Source organism: Anser cygnoides, chromosome 2, assembly GCF_040182565.1.
Source record: "Anser cygnoides isolate HZ-2024a breed goose chromosome 2, Taihu_goose_T2T_genome, whole genome shotgun sequence".
Classification (NCBI taxonomy): domain Eukaryota; kingdom Metazoa; phylum Chordata; class Aves; order Anseriformes; family Anatidae; genus Anser; species Anser cygnoides.
The window spans coordinates 95213511-95228873 of record NC_089874.1 but is presented as its reverse complement, the minus strand read 5'-3'; the positions used below and the strand labels follow the sequence as shown (position 1 = coordinate 95228873).

At 39.2% G+C, this 15363-nt stretch overlaps 2 protein-coding genes across 6 annotated transcripts in view; one reads left to right on the top strand and one right to left on the bottom strand.

Moving 5' to 3' along the window:
• Positions 1 to 3873: 3873 nt before the first annotated feature.
• On the top strand, positions 3874 to 15334 carry ZNF830 (zinc finger protein 830). Its single transcript, XM_066992654.1, has 10 exons — positions 3874 to 4023; positions 4152 to 4251; positions 4913 to 5033; positions 5604 to 5637; positions 6926 to 7152; positions 7841 to 7931; positions 8567 to 8630; positions 11204 to 11284; positions 12722 to 12798; positions 14659 to 15334. The coding sequence occupies exons 1-10, from the start codon at positions 3902 to 3904 to the stop codon at positions 14840 to 14842; spliced, it is 1101 nt and encodes a 366-aa protein (XP_066848755.1). The 5' UTR covers positions 3874 to 3901; the 3' UTR covers positions 14843 to 15334.
• Positions 11289 to 15363, bottom strand: part of LOC106045020 (poly(rC)-binding protein 3-like) — a 514073-nt gene continuing 509998 nt past the window's right edge. For all 5 annotated transcript variants that reach the window (XM_066992650.1, XM_066992651.1, XM_066992653.1 and 2 more), the window contains one exon: positions 11289 to 12267. In XM_066992650.1, the coding sequence (XP_066848751.1) occupies positions 12247 to 12267 (21 nt within the window). In that variant the 3' untranslated portion in view covers positions 11289 to 12246. The remainder of the gene's footprint in view (positions 12268 to 15363) is intronic.

Sequence of the window (15363 nt, the reverse complement as noted above, 5' to 3'; positions counted from 1 at the left end):
ATAGCTTATTTTTATTGGTTGTTCCTTCTTGAGTTGTGGTAGGAAGTGAAATGAGATCACTCGTGCTGCTCAAACCTGAAGGGTTCCGTTAAAACAAGGTGTAACTAAGGGGCTATTTTGAAAGGTTCGTTTTCTACTTTTTTTTTCTGGTTTCACTGAATTCATGATGCTAATGGAAAGATTGCAGTGCTTATTTCTAGTCTGTTAAGGTAATTAGTGATTTTTTGTAGGATTTAACAAGGTGACACAACTTTATTTTAGCAGTGCCATGTGACTGAAGTTATGTCTGATTCTCCCAGTCAGGTATGTGCCAAGCTGAGCCTTCTCTGTTAGGTGAAAAATAAGCTTTTGCTGGAGATGGTGGCTTTCGGCGGGGGCAGCCAACTTTGTTTGCAGTTGTCAGTCATAGCTAACACCTTTAGTGGGAGTTGCTTTTTCCCTGCTGATTCTGATAGGTAAGTCAGACATGTACACAGTGGCTGGTGAAGTATCAACTGTATGGAGACTGTTTCTGTGAAAAAAAAAATGAGCTCCTTCATCTCATGCCCTAAGATAGTGAGTTTTTATCCATATGGGCAGTTTTAGGGTCAGCAGCTATCCTTACAAGGTAAAAATAGAAAACGTAAAAAAAAATAATCTAATAAGTTATAAACCTTAAAGTATTTTCCTTGGTGTTTGTAATTGGAAGAACATTTTAGTGAAAAGTGCCATTGGATGAATGAAGAGATAGCCGTGCATTAAAAAGGATCATTTGTGTTCTAAAAATGCCTTTTGACCATACCAGAATGGAGTTGTCATATTCTTACTGTTAGCCAGTTTCTTGAAGATCATGTTCTTACTGTTAAGCATTTTCTTGAAGATTGTACTTTTTCCATTTGAAACTCTGTTCTCAGCATCTGTGGATGATTTTAAGGTCTAAATTCCTTGTGAGCTTCCTTACCTTAAGTAAGGAAACGATTGGGCTGTGTATTTTTTCCTAGGGCTGCTAGTTTGGTCATGTTCGATTTTCCCAGTTCTTTTTCTGTAACTTCAAAGTTACAGGGCAGAACAGTTGTAAACCACGTTTGTGAAGCCCTGGCTTCTTGCTGCTTCTGGGCCAGATTCAGCTGACTCTAAAACGACCAGCACCATAGTTGCTTGAATCAGGGGAAGCAAAATTATCCACTTTCTTGTGATGGAAGGGATCCTCACCCTCTCAAATATGCGTGTGCTCTAATGCACTGAAATTTCACAGGCACACATACATAAAGCAAAGTGTTTTCTTCTGCCATGAAGAGAACTGGGAGCTACAGTTATGGTTAGGGCTCTGTCCATTGCTGCTGCTGCTGCTATTTTTCTCTAGGGTGAGAACATGACATTACCTTCTGGATCTTTCCATCAATGGAAAAGGCTACTAACTTCAGCCACTTTCCATCTCTCCTGCCCAGAAATTGCTGCTCCTGGAGGTGTGCTTGTGTGAGTACATCCTCAACCTGTCTCAAAGCCAGACGGGATAACCTGAAGATTTTACATAGCAGATTTTTTTAATAATTTGCTGCTTTGAGGCCAAAAAAAAAAAAAAGGGATGATGACTCTTTCCCACCAGCACATCTGGATTCAGCAAAGGGTGGCAGTCCTGAGCTGGAGACCCTGAGCAGTAACCCCTGTTACCAGGGTGTTTGGTTTCTAGGATAAAAATGTGAGTGTATGAAGACGAACTTGTGCAGTATAAAATTGTTTTGACTACCACCTGTAAAAATTGAGTTGACTTCTTTCGGAAAATGAACGGTTGCATTTAGAGTAACGTAAAACCTTCTCAGATGGATTGACTTCTGTAGTTATTTTTTGAAAGATTTCATTTTTTCATAATAGCCTTAGATATAAGTAAAAAAAAACCAGTGCTTTTGAAATGTGCACCAGACTATAAATCCCTCTTCCTTCCATGAATGTAGATATCCTTGAGACTTTGTAAAGGTTAGCACGACCTCAAAGAAGCCTAAGGTATGTTCCCCCTAATTCTGCCATCCAGGCACACCGTGATACCCATTTTGCTACCGGATCAATCCCCGCGCCCCCAGCCACCCACCTCACCACGTCAGAAGGCAGACGAGTTGCTCACCTTGGCGCTGCTTAGCCTGTTGTCTTCCTGCGGTTGCTGTATTGCTTTGGCTCACCTCGGATCTGGCATTCAGGCAGAATGTCGTGCCATGAAGTTTGTTTTAGGAAATGGAAATCGAGTCCCACAGCTCCCTGTTCTTCCCCAGCTCCCTGTAGGCGGCAGCGTGAGATGTCCCCAGCCTGCCACGCACGGGGCTGTGGAGCCGCCAGCTGTGAGACGGCTTGCTCTGTGAGAACAGCAGGAAATAGCTACTTCTTGGTGAAATTCTCTGTGAGCAAGTTCTGGCAGCAACATTGTGAGCTTGGATTAAAGCTTCTTGGTTTGTGGGCTTTTTTTGTTTGACTCAGATGATCAGTCATGGTTTGGAGTGGTATGCTTGACACCACGGAACTCGGGACTGGAGTTTTTAGTTAACTTATTTTATTGTACTATGGTAAATAATAAAATACAGAAAGTTCTCTGCTGCCCTTGGTCCTGATGTGGTTATTAAACGACGTGCATGTGTAGTGGAAGGAGTGCATGTTGCCGTCCCCGTGAAAGCGTGTGCGATGGAGGCCATCAGGAGGAGTGGAGCAGGTGCTTCCATAACCAGCAGGCCCCCACCGCCTGCTGCGGGGCGTCAAAGCCACGGGCAGTGGAAAGCTCAGCCTGGAAGAAAAGCTGGCCTTTCTGGCTTTTTTTTTTTTAAAGCAATTTTCACAGTTGTGTATCACCTGGAGTACTTTCAGCCGGTGTTTGCAGCATCTGGCTGCATGAGGTGTGCTGGTGGTGGGTTTCATTTTTTAATTTTTATTTATTTATTTACTTTTTTGGCACTTGTGGGGGGAACTTGCAAGCACTTTAGTCAGAAAGCTTGGCACACGGTCGCAGGATGGTGCCTATCCAGCGCTGGTGGCGCTCTGAGGGTGTAACTGCTGAAGGGAAGTTGCTGAAGGTGGAGAATTTAATTCTGCCCCTGTTGCTGACAGTTTAATGTTTGTGATTTTTAATGTTTGTGATTTTTAATGTTTGTGATTTTTAATGTTTGTGATTTTTAATGTTTGTGATTTTTAATGTTTGTGATTTTTAATGTTTGTGATTTTTAATGTTTGTGATTTTTAATGTTTGTGATTTTTAATGTTTGTGATTTTTAATGTTTGTGATTTTTAATGTTTGTGATTTTTAATGTTTGTGATTTTTAATGTTTGTTTGTGATTTTTAATGTTTGTTTGTGATTTTTAATGTTTGTTTGTGATTTTTAATGTTTGTTTGTGATTTTTAATGTTTGTTTGTGATTTTTAATGTTTGTTTGTGATTTTTAATGTTTGTTTGTGATTTTTAATGTTTGATTTTTTTTTAGTTTTGTAATCTTATTTTGGTAATTTTGTGTTTGAACATTTTTATTTTTGTAGTTAATTTTTTATTTCAGCAATTTTATTTTTGTAATTTTTTTGGCAATTTTTTTATTTTGGTAATTTTATTTTTGATTATTTTCAATTTTTATTTTTTGTATTTGTTTTTTTCCTGTCCTTTTTTAATTTTTACTTTAATTTTTGTAATTTTTATTTTATTTTTATTTGTAATTCTTATTTTATTTTTGTAATTTTGATTTCATTTTTATTTTTGTAATTTTTTTTTTAATTTTATCTCTTTTTTTAATAGTTTTGCAATTTCATTTCTCCCTCCTTGCCCCTTCCGGAGGGGCGGGGCCGCCCCCTCCCTCCACACAAGCCCCGCCCCCTCCCCAAGCCCCGCCCCCCTCCCATCGCCCCGCGCGGGGGCGGAGCCTGCCCGCCCCCCCCCCCCCCGGTGCTGCGGGACAAGATGGCGGCGGGCGGCGCGGGCGCGGGGCGGGCGGCGGTGCGGCAGGAGGAGCTGCGGCGGCTGATGCGGGAGAAGCAGCGGCAGAACGCGGACAAGAAGCGCATCGAGTCGCCCTTCGCCAGATATCCTCCGCCGCTGCCCCGGGCCGGGGCCGGGGGGGTGGGGGGTGTCTTGGCCGCGGCGGGGCGGGCGGGGGGCCGGGGGGGTGTCTTGCAGCGCCCGGCTGCCTTCCCTTAACGGCCGCCGCCACGTACAACAGCCTGGGGCACCTCAGCTGCGCCCTCTGCAACGCGCCCGTGAAGGGCGAGCTGCTGTGGCAGACACACGTCCTGGGCAGGCAGCACCGCGAGGTGAGACGGGGCTGCGGCGGGGTTCGGCCCGCAGGCACCCGGGGAAGGGCCGGGGGGGTGTGGGGGGGTTCCTGCTTCATTGCCTGCCTCCGAGCGCCTCGCTGGGGCAGCGCGCGGCCGTGTGTCTGCACACCTACCTGTGTGGGTCTTACAGCACCTCCTGTGCCAGTGCCCCAGCGTGAGTCCCTCTTGTTTACTGCTCTGCTGCCACTAATCGTGGTCTTTCTCAGTCACACAGCCTGCCTTGTGTAAGTGCCAGTTCCTCTGCCCCCACATCACATTGTTTTTAAGAGGCTGACAGAAACATTGATCTCGGTTTCAGACATTTCTTCTCAGAAAGAGCAGTCAGGCACTGGGACGGGTTGCCCGGGGAGGTGGTGGAGTCACCGTCCCTGGGGGTGTTCAAGGAAAGGTTGGACGTGGTGCTTAGGGACATGTTTTAATGGGTGGCATTGGTGGTAGGGGGATGGTTGGACCAGGTGATCTTGGAGGTCTCTTCCAACCTGAATGATTCTCTGATCTGTGACACCTGTTTCAGTGACATTGCTATGGAAGGATATCAATTGATTTTAATAGGATGCTCTAAAACTGCTATATTTTAAGCTGCACAATCCAAAAGTTCCTGACGGGAAAGCCTCTTAAAATGTGTACTACTTTACAGAGAGTTGCGGAATTAAAAGGCACAAAGCAGACAGCAACCGGTCCAGCTGCTAGCACGTCGTCTCAGCCTGTCAAGAGAAAAACTGTTGACACAGAAAATACAGAGTTAAAGAGAGCAAAAGGTAAATAGAGAGTATACTTTCCAAGCACATGACAAAATCTAGCTATTTTACATCTTGTATCCTTTTGGTTTTCTTTTGCTGTACTGTGGAAGTGAGTTAACAAGATCGTTGAGTTAATCTGTCAGCCTATTGCTGCTGGAAAGGGAAGAAGTCTGTCTTGCTCTTTGTGAGTTCACTGATCAGCAGAAAACTCTTCTTTTGGTAGTTTACCTTTTCTCTAGCTTACTGGGTTAAAATACTCTTTGTTTTCTGTGGTTCATATACAAGGAGTGTTTTTACTTCGCTTTGTTATATTAAGTACTGTGAGGCACACTATTGCATTGGTCTTAAGTGAGTGTGAGAACCTAAGTAGACACTATGAACTTAAGGTAACATCTTGTGTGGGTTGGGTTTGGACTCTGTAGCACTCATGGTACCTGATGATAGATATTATGGGACATTCAGTTTGGAGCTCTTAAGAAATAATGATGATAGTCCATAACTTTCTGAACTTGCCGCAGTAGTTTGACTATGAGAGATACTTCTTTTAAAAGCATGGGTTGTAAGAAGTGACTTTTGGCTGTTATACAGGTGCAGAAGACAAGCCACATACATCTACATCTGGGTAAGTAGATCTTCTATGTATCTTTTTGGTTGTAACTATACCAGCTGGTACATTCTCACCCTGTTCTTCCTCATCTCTCCTACCCAAGGGTAAAGGTTCACAGAATCAGCAGATTCCTGCTCCTGCTCGGTTTCTAATGTGGGTGTACATTCCTGAATGGAGCAGCATCATGCTCTGTGCAAATGAGAAAATCGTGGCATTAACTCCAGTCTGTGACAAAACAGGAATTCCTTTACTGTCACTGTCTGACTTACACTATTTAATGTGTGTTGTTATTGCACTGCCTATTGGAATGAAGATAACTATATTGTGGCAAGCACTCCAGTATTTAATGATGCCATACTGCAGAAGAGATGATAGTCCGAAATGATGACACATTTTGTAGTATACATTTAAATGATACTTAGCCACAGAAACTACTAACAAATGTCATCAACGCTTCTTTATTAAGACTTTTTTCACTTAAAATTCATGTAAACACTTATCTTGTAGCTGAACCCTCGCAAAGATACAAGTGTATTTGACTTCAGGGGATTGAGTTACACATCTTATTGCCACTTAAGATTTCTGATGGTGTTTAGACGTCTATGTGGGGTTGTTAGGTGTCACATGAGGCCTGCAGCGTCCTGTACATTTTTTCTTGGGATAAACTATTATTTTGCATAGATATTAGGTGGTGTTACCTTGATGCTAAAGACACCTTGTAAGAATTTAGTATGTGTGCGTAGAATTGCCATTTCAGAGGTTTGTTCATTATTAAACCGATCAGTATGATTATTTTAAAAATATAACCTAGCAAAATGTTTGTCTCGGAGACCTGCAGCTATCCTAAACAAATCTGGGTTTTCTCATTGCTGAGCCTGCACAGCGCTTCTAAGCTGCAGTAGGTACCCAAAGCGGGTGGTTGTATTAGACTTGAAGGGTGTCAAGATTTAAGTGACATGTTACAGATGCAAATTGCTTTGAATGCGAAAGTAGAATTACCGTAGCTGCCATTCCTCCAAGCTCACTTTGTTGTAGGATACTTTTATTAGTTTTTATTAGAATACTCAATAAACTGAACTGAAATGTGTTTTCAGCTTTAGCCTCAGCATTCCCGGGGAACTTCAGAAGAAAGCAGCAATTATGTGTTGCCTTCAAACAGTGGTTTTATCAGTAGCTGAGCAGTTTAGCATATTGTACAAGATCTGTGAGCGATACAATCTTGTAGATTGAACAGACTGCGGATGCTGGAGTCAAACTGATTTTTGTGATATTTGAAACATTTGCATTGTGTACTCTTCACTAGGCTACCAGCAGATTTTTTTGATGAAACAGAGCAAAACAGTGCAAGCAAACAGATTTCAAAGGGTCCCGGTCCCAGTTTATTGTCAGGAAATTATGATGATGATGATGACGATGACGACGACGATGATGATGAAGAGGAACAAGATCAATCAAACAAATCTTCCGTTACACACAAAACTGAAATTCCACCTCCAACTGCAGAAGCAATACCTAATTCTCTACCTACAGGTAACGATGAATGAAGTGGTAAGTGATTCTGTAAGAAGCAGCTGTGTTAGGGTAGAATAGCACAGTTCAGTTGGAAGGGACGTGCTTTTGTATAATGTGGAGCCCAGAACTGCACACAGTACTCCAGGTGAGACCACACCAACGCGAAGTATAGCAGAAGAATCACCTCTCTTGACTGTCTGACTGTGCTGTGTTTAATGGCACTCCGCTGGGCTGCCAGGGCACGCTGCTGGCTCATGCTGAGCCTGCTGTCTGCCAGCACCCCCAGATGTTTTTCTGCTGAGTTGCTCTCCAGCCACTCTGCTCCCAGTTTGTGCCCGTGTCTGGCAGTGCTCTGTCCCAGGTGCAGTGCCAGGCATTTACCTTTGTTGAACTTAAATGTCATTGATGATTGCTATTGATGCCATTGATGATGGAAGGGTTCTTGTTTATTTTTCTAATTATTGCTATTAGCTGGCTGTGGTGTATTACTGGAAGGAGATTCTTTGCTAGTTTGTTACCGTGCAGTGTTTCCTCACCATGTTTACCGCTTTTATGTTGTAATTGTTTGAGGCTATCAAGTGGAATAATGTCTGGCTTTTCTTCCCTTGATTCAATAAGGTATTAATTTAAATTCCTGTCTAGTCAAAATTTTATATAGAAGGTTGAATAGTTCTTTTTTCTCACAGGCTTCTGTCCTTTCTTTCAGACTTCTTTGACAGCAAAACTACAGCTGCTCCTGTAGTTTCCCATTCAGGATCCATACAGAAAGCAGAGATACAGGAGAAGATAATAGAGAGGTAAACAATCAAATAAAATATTGAAAAATTTTGGAAATTTAAATAGACATTACCCTTCCAGGAGATATAGATTGTGATCGCTTAAAAATCCGTCATATTGTTGACTCGTATTTGGGATAGTTTGCATATATGTCAGTATCAAGTGTTGTTTCACACCCTAGGGACAGGGGAGCAGTGTCATGTTCGACATCTCTATTTGCAAGTTTTAACACATGGTACTTTTGAAGTTTAGTCAACCGCTGCTTTGAACTGTTTAAAAAAAAAGCAACAAACATTTACTTGTTCTGTGGCAGTGGTTCAGCTCACCTAGGCACTTTTTTGACGTTAGTTTAGACTATCGAAAGTAGAGACTTCTCTTAAAATGTCTGGATGCTTAGCACATTGGAACAAATAGTTTAGGAAGCCTGAGCTACAGTTCCTGTCCTGGCAGTGAGGTTTAAACTTCTGAGTTTTTTTAAGGCCACAGTGAAGAAACAAGTTTTGATGGTTGTAGGTAAAATTTGTGTCATAAAAAAGCTTCCTTCATTTCTAGGTCCTTTTATAAAAATTAGGGATTTTATTCTTGACTGTTTTTTAACCACAGTAAAAGAGGTTCTAAAGTGTTAACTTGGAGTAATCATAATCAAACATTCCAGGAAAGAAAACACTGCTGAGGCTTTGCCAGAAGGGTTCTTTGATGATCCTGAGGTGGATGCAAAAGTAAGTGACCTATCTTTTTATGCTGCTAGATTTATTTCTGTCAGTTGTAATTATTTTCTGAATAGTGGGGATATTTTTCCAGGTAATTAGTTGTGCCAGAATATAAGAAAATGACTAAGCTATTTCATTCTGGGTTAATTAGAAGACATGAAAAGAGGGGTGGGGGTCAGGAAGAGCTTGTTATATCATCTCTCAGAAGGTATTTTTGATAGCAGTTCCTTCATGGCTTATAAAGAAAAAGAAATGTTATTTGTTGATTTAAAATGCTAGATTGAGATTTGGACAATTCATCTGTTACTCCTTTGAGTCACCCAAGAAAAAGCATTTCACCTCATTTTTACATCCAGTTAGGCTTCTGAATTGAGGATGTAAGAATGGTTCTCTAATTTCTGAGAGATCCTGTTGAAAAGCATAAGAGTTACTATGCGATGTTATTATACAGCCTGTTAGAATGAAAACAGCTAGATTATGGCATGCGTTGTAAACTCAAGTACTGGCTACTACAACGGTGAATGTGGTCTTCAGCCCTCTCATATTTTACTGCTATGTTTTTTTTTTTCATGCTCAGAAAAAATACGTGGACATTCTCCAAAAAATCTTGGAATTTGGTCAGATTCATTCATACTCGTTATTCATTCAAACTTACTATTATTTCATAATAATACTGCTGACTCAAAGCTTTCTTTATGTTCCTTGAGTATATTTTTCTATTGTTCACATTGTGTTAGGCTGCTGGAGTATTTAAATTGGGGTTTGATTTGGAGACCTTCCAAATAATGCTCCTTTATGTCCATTTAATCCCATCGTCACAGTTGCAAGCTAGGTGTCTTTTTGCTCTGGCAAGATTCTCTTGGCACCACAAATGCACACAAGTCTGTGGTGGCATATGTAAATACTTCTGAGTAATGACATTTTGAGTGTTCAAATATGTATCTGAAAAAGATGTGGGTTTTTTTATTTTATTTTTTTTAATTTTTGCATGTGACTGTTGTGTTACATTTGTCAATGTGTAGTTTCAGCATGACTTGGGAAGCTTGTACAGAGTGGAGATGTCTAGCTGGCAAAGGAGAACATGCTTATATTTGTGAGGACATTGGTTAGTGATCTTTGGTCTGGTCATCTTCTCAGATTATAAAATTTATAAGTGGATATATGGCTCAGTAAGCTCTCTCTTGAATTGCCTACAGATGCACTTCTTTTTTATCAGCCCTTTCTAAATTCAGCTAATGTGAAGAGGAAGGAAAATGTGGCATCACTTACAGTGGGATGACTACAGGGATTCTGTGTTGGAGTTGTGCACAAAATAATTATTCTCAGAATTAACAGTGGTGTTTCTGGAGTGGGGGTTTTGGGCTTCAAAAGGTTTTTGGTTCTTTACATCAGGAATTTATGAAGCATATGAAATCTGTGTTAGACAAATATTTCAAGGAAAAATAGTATCTTTAGTGTTTAAATTTATTGTAAGAAATACAAATAATTATGAATTACAAAAGACAACCACAATGCATAGTAACACAGTACATACACACATGATAAAAATAATCACAAAACAGAAAATGAAGTGATGACTTTCGATACGTAGTTTGCTGGGAAGCTTCTAACGTATTCTATAAACTTAATTCATGCTACTGGATTTTATATAATAATTCAGGAACAAAACATACCAGACCATTGTCTTTACTGGGATGATGACTGACATGTTACCAAAAGAGAGGAATGAATAAAAGAAAAACAAAGCTAACGCAAAAGGATGTCACGAATTGTTCTGTACAAACTGCTTAGTTCTCTTAGCTATGTGATTTCCACCCAGTCCAGAACCAGGCATAATCTGTCATCTAGCATCTATGTCACAGCTTCCAGTCTTGAGCTGTTCTGGTTACACAGGTAGATTATCTGATTTATTTGCTTAAGTTAAAAGCACAATGTGGTTTTGATTACTTTATTTGTAGATCTTAAACCCATTCTTACACCTACTTTTTCAGTCCTCTTGTTTTAGTAATTAATGCTGTCTACCACGGAAGAAAAAGCTTTGCAGATTGTTTGAAAAGTGGAACGTAGCTGTGCTATTTCTCCAGCTAGCCAACAAAATCAATTTATACTTGAAATATAATCAGGCTACCACTAGTTAAACCAGTGACTGAATAACACCATATTTTATGTCATGCTAAAAACAAATACTTTATTCCTTTTTAGTTTGTGTCCTAGCTCTTATATACGACTGAACAGACAGCTCACAGAGAAATTTAAAAGTTACTACTTGACATAGTGAAATCAGATTAATGAGCTCAGTCACTTTTGTTAGTCCAGGCATCTCACACCATCCATTCTTAGTCAATTGTTCTTTAATACTGTAGTCAAACTTCTTGTTTAAAACCGGGAATAGAGTCAGATATTTTTCCTCCAAAACACTTGTGCTGCTGTACTATCCTAGTTACTTCAATTCAGGTAATGTATATATTTTGACCAGGTTTCCTGAGAACATGGCAAAATTATGCTGTTTTTTTCCAGTTGTTTCCAGTTGTTGGCTCACTAGGCATTAACCATTAATGAGCCTGTGTTTTCATGTTCTTTAGGTGCGAAAAGTTGATGCTCCAAAGGATCAGATGGACAAAGAATGGGATGAATTTCAAAAGGCAATACGACAGGTCAACACGGTAAGTAATGGAATCTATTTTTATTGATTCTAAATACTATACACAAGAAGGAGAACAACAGTTTCGTGCAGCTCTGTGAAATGACTGACATGCAGTTGTCAGCAGTTTGTCTGCAATGCAGTGTGTGGTTAAATGCACTTTATAAATGAGCAAACGGTTCTTTACATTTTCCACTCAAGGAAAATTAAGTTGAAGATACTCTTGATGAGGAGCCAGTCATCAATATATATAGTTGGATTTATTACATTGCATTTAAATAAGATAGCATAAACCTCAGATCAGTGTTGTGTATTCAAAGAGGACATGATTGTGGGCTCTTCTTTAGATGAGATATATTCGTATTTTAACCTTGAAGGGAAGAAGAAGAAAAAAAAAACCCCAAAAAACAAAAACCAAATCCAAACAAACAAAACACTACCACCCATTTGTCTCCTTGAAAAAGGATCTATAAAGTGTAAGTAACTTTGATTTTATGATTTGTTTAAATGTACTGCAAAGGAACCCCAGAAACTGGGAAAAGGATGTAAGATTCTGTGTGTGTGAGATGTAAGTTGACCACGATTTTTCTGTACTTTGTACTTCCTTTTTTTTTTTTAAAACCATTTAGCATTGCATGGGAAGTCTTCAGAGAACAAGTTTTCATCTGTCCTTTGTTACCACCTAAAACTGTCTTTACAGATACGTGGTGTTCCCACTGTTTCCTTTGGGTATTTGCCAATTTTTTAAAATTTTAATTGTAAATGAATTTGTCAACTGTCATATGTCAACTCTTAAGAAAAGTGGTGCAAAAAAATCGTCATTGCTCATTTTAAAGCGCTCAGCACTATAAACAGAGGAAATATTCATACAAAAGCAGTAGTGGGTACATTTTGCTAGCATTAGCCATTCATATAATTCTTCAGCTTAGAAGGAATCTTCTCAGTTATGCGTGGACCATTGATTGCATAGCATCTCCCAGACATTCAGATTTGAGAAAGTATATGCTGAAAAAAATAACAGGTTAGAAATACTTTGGGATCCGGTGGGAATATTTAACCAATACTTTCAATAATTACACAATATTTGTGTAATTAAGTCCCAAGTATTGGGATATAGCTCCAATTTCAGCTTCAGACTTTGGATGCACGTGACTTGTTTATGCTCAGTTTCAAATAGTAGTGTATTGAAAAAAAAATCAAAAGGTTAACCCCAAATCAGCCAGACTACTTTTAGCTTTTAGTTTTAAGAATAAACATTTTAATATATAATTAAACCAGATCAGTCTCTTTCCGTATATGCCTCCAGAGTCTTTTGTGAAGGTGTATATGTATAGCAGGTTGACAGTTACGAGGCACTTGACTTGGGGTTGAGGGGAAGAAAGGAAGACACAGGCGCCAAAAAGGAACGACAGAGGAATTCAGGATGAAGGTGAATTCTCTTAGAGCTTTTCTTGTTTAGATTTCAGAAGCAATAGTGGCAGAAGAGGATGAGGAAGGACGACTAGATCGGGAGATTGGAGAAATTGATGAGCAGATGTAAGTAGATCAATTTTTCCTCAGACTTTCTGTTCTCCAGCTGTAATGGATCACTATTTAACTAGAATGGTAAAACATTTTTAATTTTCTGTGATACTACATTTTGTTAGTCACCTAAGTATTTGAAGGAGAAAGAAAGACTCCCTCAAATCTCAGACTGATACCTGATAAAAACATGAATTTTGGAGCAAAGGTATGAAATTATTTGCAAAGAGAGATTGAACTACAATCACTGAAAATACAGCAAGCCAGGCAAGGGCAAAATAAAGCAATAGAATGTAAATCCTTCATCTGAATTGCCTCACTCCACCTGTCAAATGTCTTAATTTGCATCTCTCTTTGAAATCTGATTGATGTTGAATTAATGTGAACCTATTTAGCTGTTTTTTTAAAGATCTTATATTCTGCAATGTAAACAATTAAAATTTTCCATAATGAGATCTCTGTTTTGACCATACGTTTGCTGTGTAAAAAAAGCATTGTTCTGTGACTAGTTCCCCTTTTTCTAATAAAAGTTAACTTAAAGGTTTTTGTTGAATGATACACTTCATTACCTAAATGTTTGCTGTTGAAATGGTAAGTGTAGCATTATTTTAAATTCTAAGTAATCTAAAGTACAGCTCAGTGGAACAGATTGGTACCATCACAAGCTTGAATAAGTAACTCACAATTAACTATGCCACTGTTAGAGACTGAAAAGAAAAAGTTGAATCCTGATTTTAATGAACCTTTCAGCAAAAAGAAGGTACAAAAAATAACAGCAACACTTCAGTCATCTGGACAGACTTCTGGACAGTCGGCATAATAACAAGTGTTGGGTTCAAATTGAGTTTTGGTAGTAAAGGAAAGTGTTTTAACAACGCTGCTATAATTCTGAAGAGGGCTTGAGCTAAACCTGGCTGTCCTTGAGTTTTTACTAGTGGCTTAGGTTGCTACAGCACATAGAACCAAATTCAGAAACTGGGAGAGAGTTTCATGTTTGCTAGCACAATTATTTTGCCTGAGAGAAAAATTCCAAATTTTTAAACACTGTTTCTGTAGCTTTGTGTTTTGAATGCATTTAAGTTCAGACTCTTTCAAACTAAATTCAAATTCAGAATCAAATCAATTCCAGTGACAGTCATATTTTCCTTAGCCTTCAAATATTCACTTATGGCTGCCCTGCAAGTTATCCTATTGCAGATATGTAATGGGGAACAAGATTCAGGCAATTATCTTTACTTTTTGACTCTTCCTAGCAAATAGGATTGGGAAAAGCAAAGATGAAGAAGTATCAGCCTGACTTAAATATATGTGTTCAACAAAATATCCTGTTAAAATGGCTAGAATTATTGTTACAAAACATATTTTGTGGCTAGAACTTAAGTAAATAGAAAACTGAAACTCGGGGATTTCATTTACTTTACAAGTTCTAGTGTAGCGCTCAGTAAGCAGGTACATGATCTGAATACTTGTGCTACTTTTTTGTCTTTAGTTCAGAGATACCGCCACTAAGGTATCAAATTGATTGCCAATGATCACCTTTCTAGTATATGCGTATTTGCTACACCCTAGGTGGAGCGAAGGCTGGCACCTCTGTGTGGGGTAGATCTTCTGTGTTATTCTGAAATCAGTTTGTGGGGGTATTGCAGTTGTTCATGTTTGGATTAGCGCTCACTGCTAGAGAACTGACTGCACTTCTCCTCTCCTCTGGTCTGTTTCTGTTTGATTAATACAGAGAAGGTGCAATCACATTTTCAGTTGGTGGGAAGCTGCTGAGCTTTTTATATCCAAAGTTGGAAAAATACAGTCTGGCACTGTAGAAAATGCATTTAGTTTGAAAAGGCCACAAATACTAATAGGTGGTTTGCTTCTCAACAGTGAATGTTATCGCCGTGTTGAGCTTTTGCGTAACCGCCAGGATATGATGAAAGAGAAATTTAAAGAAGCCATGATATTAAGAGCAACACAAGAGAAAGAAGATGAGGCTATTGGTAGCGAAGATGAAGAAGAATTGCAGGATTTGCTGTCTCAAGACTGGCGGGTGAAAGGGGCTTTGTTGTAGCGTTTTTGTAACGTGGCTGATACTCTCTTTATCATGATGTTACTTCCATTATTAGAAGTGAAATGTTTTCGTTAAATATTTATTTAAAGAGGATCGTGAGAGGGTAAAGAGCCAAGTGTGTTTAAAAAACACACCTTTGTAGGTCTACAATGGTGTATTACTTGCTGTAAAAATTGTATATTGCAAATGTTTTACAATTTTGAATGTACTTTTATTAAAAATACTGATTTCCTACCAGAGGTATTTTAATGGGATTAATTAGTTAACTGAAGAATCTCTAAGCTTTTGGTAACATTAGTTATATCTAGTAATTTGGAGACTTGGGTTATTGTGTATAGAAGTAAAGGACTAGCAAGTGTTAGTTTACAGAGTTTTCCTACATTGGATGGGTAGCAAAAAGAAAATCTTATGCCTTTATGTTATCTTAAAAGTTTATCAGCTCTTTCCTCCACTCCCCCGCTCCCCCAATAAAACATGTAGTTTTTTCAGGAACTGTTAGAGTGTTTCTGTGTCTGGAAGTG